This window comes from Petaurus breviceps, unplaced genomic scaffold, assembly GCF_028583685.1.
Source record: "Petaurus breviceps papuanus isolate PSGF00001 unplaced genomic scaffold, PetGlider_PUasm1.0 189, whole genome shotgun sequence".
Classification (NCBI taxonomy): Eukaryota; Metazoa; Chordata; class Mammalia; order Diprotodontia; family Petauridae; genus Petaurus; species Petaurus breviceps.
Window position 1 is genome coordinate 28175254 of NW_027185809.1, and position 15852 is coordinate 28191105.

Genomic DNA, 15852 nt, shown 5'->3' on the forward strand with positions numbered 1-15852 from the left:
GAAGTATATGACAACAGTGTATTATGGTGTCTGTATTCTCTCAGACCCCTAACAATGACTATTTCCATTTTTACTTTTGTCGTCTTTGCTGATTTGCTGTGAGATGAAGCTTCATGGATTACAGATTCATGTATTTTCCATCCAAATACAGGATGATCCTAATGGTTTTCAAAGGTTCCCCACCATCAGGGGTGGGGAACCTGTGGCCTCAAGGCCACATGTGGTCTTCTAGGTCCTTGGGCGTAGCCTTTTGATGGAGTTCAAGTTTTACAGAACAAATCCTTTTATTAAGGGGATTTGTTCTGTGAAGTTTAGATTCAGTCAAAGGGCTCCACCCCTGGTCTAGGTGATGCAATGGAAAGTTTATTATTATTCTTAAATAGATTTAGATTTTCTAGACTAGAAATGGAAATCCTTGCTATGACCTCTTTCTAAGAGTGCCTCCAAAATGAGCATTGACTGGGAAGTATTCATTGGAAGAATGGTGAGATCTGCTTTATGAGATAATGATTTCCTCAGGTAAGCGTACAACACATTATCATTTCTGGTAACATGTCAGAAGTGAAACATATTGCCATCCAAACCTGCTTCATATAGCTCAACTAACACTGGCTATATACCCCTCCCTAGCAAAGCCAAATGCAGTTATTTTGAAAGTATGATCACTAGTTAGTTGAATTTCCAGCTATGTTTGGGAGTGCAGAATGGAGGTTGATAAAGAATATAATGCTCCCACCATTGTAAACCAAACTTGTTTTTATTTGATATAAGAATCTCTAGGACATATGGTGTGTTTTGAAGTCATAACTAGAGTGAAAAGCAGCATGACATATCATGGGGGATGGTGGAGTGGGAGCAGAAAGCATTGGACTCTAGGCCTAGGTTCAAGTTCTCACTCTGGGCTATTCCTTATAGGTAAGTTTCCAAGCCTTATCTTCCTAATCTGTAAAAATGGCACAAAGTACATATAAGGAACAATATTTGTAGCTGTTGTGTTTTGTAGACGTATCAGTTAATGAACAAACATTTATTAACTGTTTATTATGTGCCAGGCATTCTCAATACTGCACACTAGTGATACAAAAACAAAAATAAAACAGTTCTTGCCTCAGGTAACATATTCTATAAGAACTTTTATGTGTGAGTTGTTATTATTTTTTTTATTAGGTTATAATAATAGGTTTTCTTCTCAACAGCCCTGTGAGATAAGGAAGCAGCTAGGGAACACCATAGTACATAGACTACGAGGCTTAGAGTCAGGAAGACTTCTCTCCCTGAGTTCAAATCCAGCTTTGGACATTTACTAGCTGTGTAACCATGGACAAATCACTTAACCCTGTTTGCTTCAATTTCCTCATCCGTAAAATGATCTGCAAAAAGAAATGGAAAACCACTCCAGTATCTGTGCTAAGAAAACCCTAAAAGGAGTCACAAAAAGTAGACGCAACTAAAAAGAAAGACAACTAAACAACAGCATTGTCCCCAGGAAGTACAGGAGATAAGCAAATACATTTTCCCTTGCCAGTGTAAGCAGTTAGATTATTTTTGAGGACAGGGATTGTCCCTCTTATTTCATGCCAGGATACATAATGTTTACTATTGACTTTGACGATACAGGAACTTCAGTTAAAACTCAGAGGTAACTTTACTGTTATTTACTGTTATATATATCAGATTCACTGAGACATACTGCCACCTCTAAAATTAATGGGTTCCCTTTTCACAGATCAGGATAGTGACCTCCTATAATCTAAAGCATCAACAGAAATTAGGTCTTTCTTCCTTTTACAGTGGAAAAGATGGCTGGTTTTGAAGCCCAGAGAACTGAGGTTCAAATAAATCCTAGCTTTGTGCTCTTGAGCAAATCATTAAACTTCCTTAGACCTCAGTTTTCTTATCTGAAAAAATGAGAGGGCTTAGTGGGATCTCTTTCAATCCAAACCTGTACTCCTTTCCCTTACTCTCAGTGTTTTAATGACAGGAGGATCAAAACACTGCATTCCCCTGAGATGACCTGCCACATCTGGGCTATAGTCACATTGGCAAAGCTGTCAAATTGAACTTAAATTAGCAAACACTTGCTAAATACTTACTATGTGCAAGACACAGAGTAGGTAGTGCAGAAATCAATAGCACTAGGTGCTGCAGGTATTAACTTGAAAAAGAATAGGACCACTGTCCTCAGGGAGTTCTCACTCTGGTAAGCGAGAATAGGTAGATAAATAGATGATAGATGGATAGATAGATAGAGATTTACAGATATGCTTATATACACACATCCATATATGTGTCTATACATGCATATATATATATCACAAGTACTGATATTTATAATACTAGATAGAGTGATTATTATAAATGATTGTTGAATGATGGGACAAAGGAGAAATCCAGGCAAAATGATCTAGGAAAATTTGAGATCAGTTTCAACTTGGGGGATCATGGAAAAGGTAGCACCAAAGACAGGTCTTGAAGGAAGAGAAGAATTTTGATATAATGAAATGAAACAGGATTAGAAGGCCTATGTCAGTATTCTACAGAGAAGCAGGAGATGGCACAAAGAACTCAGGGAACAGCTGTAGCTCATTATGGCCAGACATTGAGGCCACGAAGGAGAATAATGTAATATAAAGCCACAAAGGTAGGTTGGAAAGAGATTGTAGAAGGCCTTCTATGCCAAGCTAAATAATTTCACATATTCTTATCTCTGTCTCATCTCTTCAAAATGTCCCCCATACTTTTTATTTGGGCTTTTTCTAGTTTAGCACAATTTGTAAGATGGCAGGGCATGAGTTAAAACATCCAAACAGGCAGGACAGAGAACCCCTTACATTTTTTATGAGCTGTTCCATCTCCTGAGAGAATGGAGTTGCTCTTCTAACCTGCAGATTGATTACCCCTGTTCCACACAGTGTCAGCTGAAAGAAGAAGCAATTAAAAGAGAACATGGGGGAAGCTTCAAGTTTACCCCCTAGGAGAAGCAAACTAGCACAGGGACCCCAAAGTCCTGTCAGGACCACAGGGCATATTCTGCTCAGTGGAATTTGTTCCTAGCCCAAATATGACCAGTAGTTAAAAGAGATGAGAAAAAAGTGGTAGAACTCTGAAACATTTCAGCCATGACCAGGTAAATGGAACTGATCATCCATTCAAATCACGATCACAACTGACATTTGTATACATCATTAAAGTTGGTAAGGGGGAGCTAGGTGGTGCAATGGATAGAGCACTGGGCTAGAAATCAAGAAAATTCACCTTTCTAAGTTCAAATCTGGCCTCAGACACTTACTAGCTGTGTGCCCCTGGACAAGTCATGTCATCTTGCTTGCCTCAGTTTCCTCATCTGCAAAATGAGCTGGAGAAAGAAATGGCAAACCTCTCCACTATCTCTGCCAAGAAAATCCCAAATGAGGTCACGAAGAGTCACACGTGGCTGAAATGAAGCCACAGGCAAAGCACTTTATGTGACTCATTTTTTTATTTTCATGGCAGCCCTGTGAAGTAGGTACTATGACTATCCCCATTTTACAGACAATATAACAGAGAATCACAACATTGATGTTGTTATAAAAAGCTCTAGAAATAATGGAGATAGACCAGTAAAGTTTCAAGTTCAGGCCAGTCTACCTGTGTCCAGGTTTGGCCAGCAGAGGGCATGGAAACTCTTTTTCTTATAAAGGAGTTTGCTTAGCTTGGGAACTAAGCTTAGTACTTTGGTAGCTGCCAAAGCAGCTTTGCACACTCCAGTGCCTGGTTAGGAAAAATGCTGTGAGCCAGGAGCTCTCCCATTGTACCAGGCAGACCTTCCTGGCAGCATTTTCAGAACTGCTGGCCACCATGGGGAGCTCCTAATTCTGTAACCATTTTTAAAAGCCACCTCCTATGGCAAAGGACCCAAAATGCCAGGATCTAGGCTGGGAGGAAATAAAAGACTGGCTGTGAACTTGACTTGATCCTGCCTGTGTGAATGTTTAAATTTCTGCCCCAGTATTAATGGTATTTGTCCTTAGCCTATCTTCTTTCCAGCCTCCCTTCCCTGCCTTCTCCCCAAAAGGTTTCTTTGGAGTCCCGGATTTTGAATTGAGGGAGTTCCTTAGGGCTATACAAACTGCCAGCACACCCGTTGATGACTGTTCATTGGCAATAACTCTGAGAAGGGAAGAACAGGTGGTTCTCCATGATACGGATGCATCTTTGTGACTCACCAGCCATTCCAGGCCTTCTGCATTAAGTAGAAGAGGTTTAGTGCTGGGCGGGTGGATTTTCTGCTGCTGATTCCCTGCTGGCATTCTAGGGAAAGCAAAATACCTGCAATCCTTTGATAAGAGCTGAATGTGAAGGAAACCAGGCCCATGCTTCCCCTAACCCATCAAGCTCTGAGAGAGTTTCAGTGGGAATATGTGCTTGGGAGCTGAGAGTTTGGAGATTCAGGGGTCTGAGGGTCCCAGCTCAGGACTGTGGGGCTCAAAGATAGCACAAAACCACAGCTCCTGCCCAGAATTTCAAATCAAGCAAAGGCTCCTTTGAAGTCATGGCCAGATGTCATTTTGACAGCTTTGTCAATGTGACCATAGCCCAGATGTGGCAGGTCATCTCAGGGGAATGCAGGCAGCTGACAGGAGAGCTCCCATGATATGTGCTGAGCGAGGAGTCCAGCAAAGAAATGCCAGGGGAAAGAGACCCACGCAACCATATCCAATTCTCCTTTTGTGGTACAATTTTTATCCCTTACATCATTATCACTTTGGATTCCCAATAGATTCTCAACATTTTGAATTTCATTTTTTTTAAAGATTATTTTAAAATTCATGGTTAGATGAAAAATTGAACCTTCATTCCCTTGGGATATATAGCACACTGTACAGAGTCTCCCAGACAACAGAGAGCATCGGGGCAGTTTCTAACGACAGGAGACAGGCAAAGGTCAGGAGCAGTCTGGTCCTTTACTTCTTCTAAAGGTCTTCCCAGAAGACCCAGTAGTTCTTCTAGGGCACAAGGGACAGAAAATTGCACAAGATGAATGCCTTCTTGGGACTGTAATGAGGATAGGAAATGATCCAGATGTCCCCCATTTATGTGAGAAATTACACAGCCCCAGCAGGCTTTGGGAAGAATGCCTGCATTAATGATACTGACTGCAGTGGCCCAAAGGAAGTTTGTCCTCTAGCCTCCCAGCACTGCCTCAGTTTTCCTTCCCAGGTTTGTAACCTTAGCCCCTCACTCCCATAGTCAGTTAGCTGTCAAGTCTTGTCTATCTTACTTGTATTACATCTAGCATCTTTTTTATTCATTCTCTTCTCTCCACTCATGCAGCCCCTATCCTAGTTCAGACCCTCATTATTTCTCACTTTGACAGTTGCAATTACCTTCTAAATGGTCTCTCTGCTTCAAATCTCTTCTTTCTCCATCCAGCCCATCCAAATTGATATTCCTAAAACAAATCTGACCGTGTTTCTCTCCTCCCTCAAAAGAAAAAAATTCAGTGACTCCCTATTGCCCCTAGGAAAAATATAAAATCTTCAGACTCTATTTAAAGTTCTTCATTTCTTGGGTCCCAATCCATACTCCTTTTTGTGAACTCTCAATTCTGATCAAACTGGCTTGATAGGAAATTCTTCATAAACAACATGCTATTTCCTTCCTCTGTGCCTGTGTACAAACAGTCCATAGTCTGGAATGAACTCCTTCCTCAACTCTGCCTCCTATAATTCCTAGCTTCCTTTAGAATGTAGTTCAAGTGATACCTCCCGTATGAAGCCTTTCCTGACCCTCCAGAGGTCCATATTTTCATCCTCTTTGCATTTCTTATCTTTTATTTTGCATACATTTTATATTACTTATCTGTGTACCTACCATCTCTATCTATAGAATGTGAACTCCTTGAGGTCAGGACCATTTATTTTTTCTTTCTATTGGGGAACTATGCATATATAGAAAGTAGTAAATATTTGTTGAATTTAATTGAAGGACAAGCCTTTTTTTTTTAATCTGGAGGCATTGCAATATAAGGAGCAGGATAATAGTGATTCTGGCATACTGCATTAGGTGGCTCAAAACAAGTAAGTGATGTCATCTTTTTGAGGTCTATTCTCCAGGACCCTTTCTGCTCCTTTAGAGAAATATTGTTAGTTTTTTTTTTCTTTTCTTTAATAGGATTTTAATTTGAATTTTTTTGTTATTCTGAACTTGACAAATATCAACATTAACATATATTCATATACAAAGAATAGAAAATGAGGATTGTAAGTGAACCACAAACCTACTTTTCAAATGACTTGGTTTTTTTTTAAGTATACAACAAATTCAGTGCATTAGTTCCATACATGGTCTGCTTATGTGTTCTGCTCTAGAAGACTCCTTTCTATTCTGCAAATTTTTTAAAATGTTTCAATGATATTCTAATTTCTTTTCTTTTTGGTTTCACCATAACTGCCTTAACCCTTACCCCAACTCTTCCCTCCCCAAAACAAAAAAGTGTCCCTTTAAAAAAAAAAGAAATAAGCATAGCCAAGAAAAACAAATCCAAAAATTGGCCAAGTCTAAAAATATTTCTCATTCTGTACCTCTAATTTATCACTTCTCTGCCAAGAGGTGAGAAGCATGCTTCCTCATCAATCTTCTATAGTCATGGTTGGTTATAAAGAATTCTTGGGGCAGCTAGGTAGTGCAGTGAATAGAGCACCAGCCCTGGAGTCAGAAGGACCTGAATTCAAATTCTGCCTCAGACACTTAACACAAAACTATCCATGTGACCTTGGGCAAGTCACTTAACCCCAATTGCCCTACCTTACCCCTTCCAAAAAACAAACAAAAAAAAAAAGCTCAAGTTTTTCAAAGTTATTTTTCTTTACAATGTGGCAGTCATAATAGAAATGTGCTTCTGGTTCTGCTCTTTTCTCTATATACCAGTTTCTCTTGCTTCCCAAGAATCTCTGATTTTGTCCCTTTCACCATTTCTAATGATACAATAATACAGTAATATAACATAATTTCTTCAGCCACTCCTCAGTTTATCAGTACTGCTTTAGTTTCTAGGTTTTTGCTACAATAGAATATGTTGCTATAAATATTTTTGTACTTGTGGGGTATTTCCCTTCTTCTTTATCTCTTTGGGATAATGGATAGTTAAATGACTTTTGAGGAATATAGTGCCAAAATTGCTTTCATGGATGAGTGGATTGCTTTACCCCTGGTCTTAAATGGAAAGGCATTTAGCATTTCTCCTTTACAAATAAAGTTGGCTCTTGACTTTAAATAGATACTATTTGAAATATTAAAGAAAGGTTTTTGTATATCTGTAATTTTTAAAAAGTTTTTCCCATATCTATTGAAAACATCAGGGCAACAAGATGGTGCAGTGTATAGAGAACTGACCCTGGTATCAGGAAGACCTGAGTTTAAATCTGGCCTTAGACACTTACTAGCTATAGGATCCTGGGCAAGTCATTTAACCCTGATTACTTTTTTTTATGTGATTTTTATTTTGATGTCTATTGTGTTTATAGTTTTCCTAAAATTAAACCAATTCTGAATTCCTGGTATAAATACAATCTAGCTATAGCATATAAGCTTTTAAATATTTTTTCTGTAGCCTTTTTACTAAAAGTTTAATATTTTAGTTTATATTAATTAGGAATATATTGCTCTATAATTTTCTCTTTTTGTCTCTTCCTGGTTTAGGCATAAAAACTATTTGATTCATAGAAAGAATTTGTTAGAATTCATCCCTTTCTTACTTTCTCAAATGGTTTTTGTAATGCTAGAAATAATTGTTCTTTGAATGCTTGATTAAATTTACTTATTAATTCATTTGGTCATGAATCTTTTTTCCTTTGGGAGTTCACCTATTCTTCTTTGATTTATTCTTTGACTGACCAATATGTATGCTTAAAGTATTTCATCTTCATTTAAGTTTGAATGCTTTTTTCAGATGGCCTTTATTGATGATAATTTTATTGCATCAGAGTCAGTAAAAGATATGTTTAATCTTTCTACTTTTCTGCATTTGTTTACAAGGTTTTTATACCCCAGCATATGGTTAGTTTTTGTTAAGGTACCATCAATAGCAGAGCTAGATCCATATTCATTACAGTTCACATTCAGTAATTTCCAGGACCTATTAAATCTACCTTTAAAAAAATATTCTGCTTGAGTCTTTAGCTTCTTTTTTGTTTAACTTTTTTAGATTTATCTAACATAAAGGAGAGGGTACACATTAAAGTCCTCAACTATTAGAGTTTTGTTTTCTATTTTTACCCTGTAAGTTAATTAATTTTTCCTTAAAGTACTTAAGATACTATATGTATCTAAATGTATGTTAGTAAATATTGATATCATTTCATTGTCTAAAGTGCTTTTAGGAATGGTGTAGTTCATCTCTTTTAACCATATCTGAGTTTACTGTTATCTTGTCTGAGATCATGATGGCTACCTCTATTTTAATAAATTCACTTGGAGCATAATAAATTCTATTCTAGCCCTTCATTCCAATTGTGGACATCTTTGTTTATTTCTTATAAACAAGTTATTATTGAAATCTGTTTTTTTATCCTTTTTATTCCCTTCCCTTATTTTATGGGTGAGTTTATCTTGTTCATGTTTACAGTTATGATTATTAAATTTATATTTTCTTCTATCATATCTTATATACCATTTCCTTGCATTGCTGCCCACATACCTCTTTAGAAGGAAAGTAGTTAGAGAGGATTGTAATAAAAAGAGGGGTTTTGTAATTGACATATTCAGCCTCCATACAACTGCTCCTCCTTTCACCTCACCCATACTCCAATCATTGGTTCTTACCCTTCTTTTTGATACTCCCCTTTATTATTCACTTCTGACGTTGAATTTTATTTTGCTTCCCCGAATCTCTCCTCCCTTTTACACCCTACCCTTTCTTCTCATTGTCTATGCCCTGTTTAATTTATTTTTATAGTAACTGTGTGTATGTGTATGCATGCCTTTTTGGTTTAGATAATAGTAAAGTTCATATGATGCCTACTCCCCCACCTCTTTTTTCATGTTTGCATATATGCCTTTCATACCTTAGTTATAATAGTTCCTTGTACTTTTCCCTTTCCTTGCCTTTACTCTCTTAAGACCTTCAAAGCAGAACAAAACTACACCCAATCCCTATATTTTTAACTTTTTTTATCTCCCTCTAAGACTTATTAAGATTCTAAAGGGGCACTTATCTCTTTAACCCCTATTAGAATATGATAATTTCATCATTATTTAGCTATTCCACTTGCTCAAATTGAATTACCTTTCTGGGTTTCTCTTTACTCATGAGTTTGCATTTTGAATTTTCTATTCAGTTCTAAATTTTTTATTAGAAATACTTAGCAGTCCTTGTTTTATTAAAGATCTGTTTTTTCCTCTGTAAAATTATACTGTCATTGTTATAATTCTTTAATTTTTGTCTTTTTGAATGTCATATTATAAGAATTTCTCTCTTTTAAAGTATTTGCTGATAAGTCTTGTGTGATTCTGAATGTGGTTCCTTGGAACATAAATTCTTTTCTTTCTGGCTATTTATAGTATTTTTTTTCTTTGACAGGGAAGGTATGATTTTTGACTATGATATTTCTGGAAGTTTCTATTTGGAGCTATCTTTCAGGAAGTAACTGGAAGATTATTTCTATTTTTACCTTGCCCTGTAGTTCTAATATATCTGGGCAGTTTGTATTTAAAGTTTCTTGAAGTATTATGTACAGGTTTTATTGTTTGGTCATGCTATTGGGGAGTCTGAAGATTCTTAAATTGTTCTCCTTAATCTTTTCTTCCAGGTCAGTTATTTATGATTACAGGTATATTACATTTTCTTCTGTTTTTTTAATTCAGTTTCCCCAATATTTCTTTTCGTCTCATTGAATCTTTTAGTTGTTTGTTCCATCTTGATTTTCAACGAGTTTGCTATTTTTTGTTGTAAGCTCTTTATTCTATTTTTTCCTCCAGAATTCTCATTTCATTTTTTTACCCTTTTCTTTTTTTGTGTGGTACTTGTAATCAAGTAATTTTTTTTCCTCTGAGGTTTATTGTGGAGTTATTTTCTTCTGGTTTTACCTCTTGGGCACTTCTTGACCCATGATACTTCTTCATTGTGTCTAGTGTCTTCTTCTGTTTAGTCATATCTCCAGCATTAAGTTCCTGGTTGGGAACCTATATGCCAAAGTTAGACCATCCTACACTCTTCATGAATTTCTTGCATCACTCTCATTTCTTTTCCCAATTTTTCCTCTACTTCTCTTACTTGATTTTAAAAATCCTTTTTTGAGCTCTTCCATGGCCTGAGACCGATTCATATTTTTCTTGGAAGCTTTGGATGTAGGATCCTTGACTTTGTTATCTTCTTCTGAGTGTATGTTTTGAGCTACCTTGTCACCAAAATAAGTTTCTAGAGTCTGAGTTTGTTGTTGTTGTTTGCTCATTTTCCCAGCCAATTACTTGACTTTTTAACTCTTTGCTAAGGTAAAGTTCTGCTTCCATTGTGGAGGGTGTACTGTCCCAAACTTCAGGGTTTTGCGCAGCTGTTTTCAGAGATACTTCTCAGAACCTATAAGTTTTCAGTTCTTCAAAGGTTTTATGAGCTAAGGAGAGATGTTTACTCCTCTCCTGGCCTGTGCTCTGGTCATTGAGGGACAACAAGCACTCTTTTCTGCCCTGGAACTGTGAGGAGAGTTCCCTCTTCACTGCTGCCACAAATTCAGCTATGTTCATCCTCCTTGCCCTAGGACTGCCACCCAAGTCTGTGACCGAGACTCAAGTATGGCCAAAGCAGCAGAGTCCCGACTCAGTGTCAGCAAAGAAACCCCTGTAAGTTCCTGCCTCCACCACTGCTGATTCAGCCACTCCCAAGGCCTGCTCCTGGTTTGCTGGGGTCAGGGGTGTGCTGGGGCTGGGACCAGTCCACAATCCCCTCTCACCCAGGTCCCACAGACCTTCCCTACTGACCTTCTAAGTGGTCTTTGGCATTTGTGGGTTGAGAAGTCTGGAAACTGTCACAGATGCCAGTGATTCCGTCCCCTGTGGCCTGCTCTGGGCTTGCTGGGACCCAGTCTGTGTTGGCATGGCCTGCACTGCACTGTGCTTCTTTCTCAACCTGGTGCACTGGACCTTTCCTGCAAACCTTCCAGGTTGTCTTGGGCTGAAAGTGTTTTTCACTCCGTCTTTTTGCGGGTTCTGCTGCTCTAGAATTTGTTTAGTCATTTTTACAGGTATTTGGAGGGGTTTGGGGAAGAGCTCAAGCAAATCCCTGCTTTTATTCCACCATCTTGACTCCTTCTCCGCCCCACCCTACACTCATGAATGGGGTTTTCAGGCCCTGTTTTTCCCTTAACTAAATTTCCTGGGTTCCTGCCATTGGCCTCCACATCTCCTGGTATGTCTGTTCTCAGAGCACTAGCAGGTTTCAGTCCCTTCTGGAGGATCCCAATAAGAGTGATGACAGGCTTCTGGGTGATTTACCTGAGTTCATGTTGGCATCCCTGACAGGATCCCTCTCCTAAAGCCTGCAAGCTTCTGGCTGTCTTTTTATTTAGTCCTCAGCTGGCTGACAGTGCTTACTTTTGACTCTCTCTGGATTTCTTAATCACTATTGGATTTGGTGCCTTTTGTTGATCTTTTTTGGAGGTATTATAAGAGACCTAGTTTCCTTTAGAGACTTTCATTTAACTATCTTAACTGAAAGTCTCTACTCATTTGTTTCTTAAGTGTTAATCTGCAAACATCATTAACATACTTCCTTCCATGTATCCCATCGTGCTTCAAAAAAACACAGACCTCACAGTTATTCTCACACGTGACAGCACTATCAAATATCAATTTGTATCAGTGTAGCAAGATGAAAAAAGAGCTGGATTTAGTGTGGACCAGAGTTTTATCATGTATAAAATTAGGGTGTTGGAACCATCTCTTTTCTATCTCTGGTCCTAGCTCCAGCTGCACCCCCTTTGGTATCATAGCCAATCTTAGAACTTGAGAGGGAAAGAATACCAAGGGAAGGCTCAGGAGTTTAAGGGAGCCATGGTATTGAGATGGGGAAACCAGCTCCAATAGTTATCTAACAACTCTGCAGTTTCACTGTCTGAATAGAATTCTCCCATCTTGTTTCCTTTGGGAGTCCACTGCATGTTCCTTTCACCCCCACTCCCAGAAGAATAAGTATACCTAGGAACAATGACAGGAAAAGAGTAAAAGACTTTGAGGTGGTGGTGGAGGGCAGGAAAAGGAATACTGGCTACAGACCTAAAATGAAATCATATGCAATTCACAGTGAGAAATGTCCAGGGCTCCAAGATAAGATGGAACCTGACTGAAGGTATGTGTCATTTTTACAAACACTGTGATGTCTCTATGGTGATTTGAGTATCAGGTTTGGTTGGCCATTGTACCACCATCCCACTTCCTTGACTAACTGAATCGTAGGTATTTTCTGAAAATCAGCCCCAAAGCTAGATCTGAGTTATTTTCAGCACCATGCTATCTATGTTGCCTCTACCAGCTAGCATTAGCTACCTATGTTACAGATGAGGAAGCTGAGAGACCAGAATGATGGTTTAGCAAATCAGATCAGATCATAGGATATAGGGGAAGAAGGAAGCTTTGAGACCAAATTACAGATCATTTTATAGGTGTAGAAGCCAGGGCCCAAAGAATTTCAGTGACTTGTCCAAGTAGCAGAATGAGATTGGACGCCAGGTCTGATATTGGAACCAGTGCTCCAAATTTTTTATTTTCCACATAGCCCATCAATGACAGAACTCTATTTCCCTACTGTAAACGAAGTTAGGCCATTACATTTAAATATTACATATTAACTCTTCCCATTAAATTATCTTTGCTATTTCAAGTGAGGCAATGCCCAGGGTTCTTTGTAAGCTCTTTTCTCCCTTTTCTTCTTCCTTGTTGGAGAGAGTTATAAAAGGAACAGGAGGAGGAGGGTGGGAAGGAGGAGGGGAAGGAGGATGAGGAGGAGGGAAAGAAGGGAGAGGAGGGAGAGAGGAGGAGGAGAGAATGAAGACTTCAAACTTGTAGACTGTCCACGTGAGTTTTCTTCTGTAGATTATTCAGCTGGTATCTCTTCCAACATAAAGAAGATTGTACTTACCGCAAATGGCCACAGGGAGTCACCTTAGTGATGTACAGATGACTGAAAATCTGCGAAATGAAAATATCGTGAACCTTTAAAGAAAATAGATAGGTTTCACTGAAGATGAAGATTAGAGTACACCTTATTAACACTCTGATTGGTCACTGATACTAGAGTATAGAGCCCGTCTACCTTATAAGGATGGTGTAAGAAAAGTACTTTGTAAACCTTACGGTACTAGATAAATGTGAATGATGGTGAAGGTAAGAATGCCAACAATTCCCACCCACATCATCATTGTTATTCTTGATGTCGTTGGGTCCCTGTCCTTTTCTGTATTGCTCTGGGTCATGTTGTTAGGGATGGATCACAACTCCAGCTTCCATGTTCTCATCTTTAACCAATGTTGATACAGTGACACCGCCCCCCCCCCACCCATTTACCCTTTAGAAGATGTATCCAACCTACCCCAAATATGAAAGAGTAATCGATGTGGAGTCAAAAGATCTGACTTTAAATACCAGTTTTTCTACTTATAACTTAGATGATTTCAGGCTAGTCACCTTACCTCTCTAGGTCTCCGTTTCCTCAACTATAAAATGAGGTGGTTAAACTTGATCCCTGAAATCCCTTTCAGATATCAATCCTAAGACCTTGCGACATGTGGTTCAAGTTTCCAACTTGACCACTGGTTGGGTGACTGAATTCATAACCTCTCTGAATCAATTCTCTCATATATAAAAGAGGGATAATAATACACCAGTCCTACCTGTGACAGGGTTCTTGTGAGGAAAACACGTTTGTTACCAGCAGCTAACATTTACAGAGTACTGGAAGTTTTTCCAAATATTTTACATGCCTTGGGAGGTGAGTGTTTTTATGACCTCATTATGACATATGAGGAAACTGAAGCAGAGAGAAATTAATTGACTTACCCAGGGTCACACAGCTAGTAGATATCTGAGGCAGGATTTAAATCAGTTCTACCTGATTCCAGTCAGTGCTCTACCCACCACAAAACCTACCAACCTTTTATAAACAGAAAAGTACTGTATGCATGAGAATAGTTGTGGTTATTAATATTATCCATCCTCACCAACAAAAACATTTTTGTCCCTGACTGTATCTGCTTTGGGGCCATCACTGGGGACAGGATGCTGCTGTCAAGGGTTCAGCTTTGGCCACTGGTGCCCAGCTCTCTTAACCACTGTCCTGGTTTTGTAAGGCTAATGGGAGAGAAAGAGGAAGGTGGCAGGGAGGATTTTCTGTCTTCCCCCACAGAGTACTTAATCAGAGTGCTCCTTCCTCCTTCCCCTACCACTCCTAGCTCCCCACAGGCACCTTCAACATTGATTCCTGTGTAGCACTGCTGTGTCCAAGACAATGTTACACCTGTTTGGCCCATTTTCCTCTAAAAAAGAAGCTTTGTCAATCGATTTCATTTTTATTTTGTTGTCCTTATCTGCAAAGGTATTAATTCTAATGATCCATGGGCTCTAAAATTCTTTATGGTCCTTACTCCTCCTCATTGGTTTATTTTGGTGGGGTTTTTTTTAAGTTTTATTGAAGACTTTTTTATATTGTTGTCATTTCCCCCATGTATTTACACAGACACACACACACACACACATACCTCCATTGTAACAAAAGAAAAACGATTAAAAAAAACAACCATCCTAAGCAACCCCCATCTGACAGTATTAGCAGCATTGTGGACCCACAGCCCTCACTTCTTTACTGAGAGAAATTAAATGTGTTTCACTGAAGTTCAGCTTTTAGTGGTATTTTCATTTATATTACTATAGTCATTGTGTATATTACCCTCCTGGTTCTGCTTTATTCGATCTGCATTGGTTCATACAAATCTTCTTCTTATACTTCTTGTAACTCATTCTAACTACTTTTTTTGTTATTTTAACAAAAATTTTCCTTTTATGGTTCTTAATTTAAATATCAATGAGCATAAACATTTTTCTATATATAGTTATGAATTTATGTGTCTGACTTGTGAAATTAACGGTGTCTTTATGATCCCAATTCAAGGTTTTGGTTGGCTGTCCAAGATCTCAAGAAACAACCTTTACAGGATGTGGCAACTCGGGTGGAAGAAATTTGGCAAGAGTTTTTGGCTCCTGGAGCCCAAAGTGCAATCAACCTGGATTCTCACAGCTATGAGAAAACAAGTCAAAATGTCAAAGATCCAGGGAGATACACGTATGAGGATGCACAGGTTTGTTCATTTACCTGACTGATTCAAATGCCAGGTGTTCATCTGCCTCCCTTCCCAGCCCAACTCTTTAACAAGGGACCAAGATACTTTGGGTAATTGTTAGTTCAGGTTTCACTCTTTGCAAGGCTATGGCCAGTTTCAGAAAAAGCACAGAGTGACATTCTGGGCTCTGTATTATCCCGGGTCTATCATTGGAACTGAGAAGAAGCAGCATGACATGGCTGTTGAAGTCAGGAACATCAGGGTTCAAGTCACAGCTCTGAAACATAGTAGCTGTGTGACCCCGGGCAAATCACTTAACCTCTCAGTGCCCAAGGCAACTCTATAATGGTATAAATTAGAGATGAACTACCAATCTCCATCAATTGAGGGAGTTTACATACCAGTTCTTTGCTATACCAAGGAGACCACCCCCTGGTCTCACCACCCAAAATCGTAATGTGACTAAGTAATAGATTTTATTATTTTACCAGTTTGCAATTTTGCTAAATTGTAAAATCACTCGATAGTAATAATAGAAATATGTTGTCAC

The 15852-nt window shown here is 38.6% G+C and overlaps 1 protein-coding gene across 1 annotated transcript in view; it reads left to right on the plus strand.

Annotated features, from left to right (window-relative positions):
• Positions 1-15852, plus strand: part of RGS6 (regulator of G protein signaling 6) — a 714417-nt gene that overhangs the window by 620193 nt on the left and 78372 nt on the right. Inside the window, 1 exon segment of the mRNA XM_069092090.1 lies at positions 15134-15320. Coding sequence (XP_068948191.1) covers positions 15134-15320 — 187 coding nt within the window.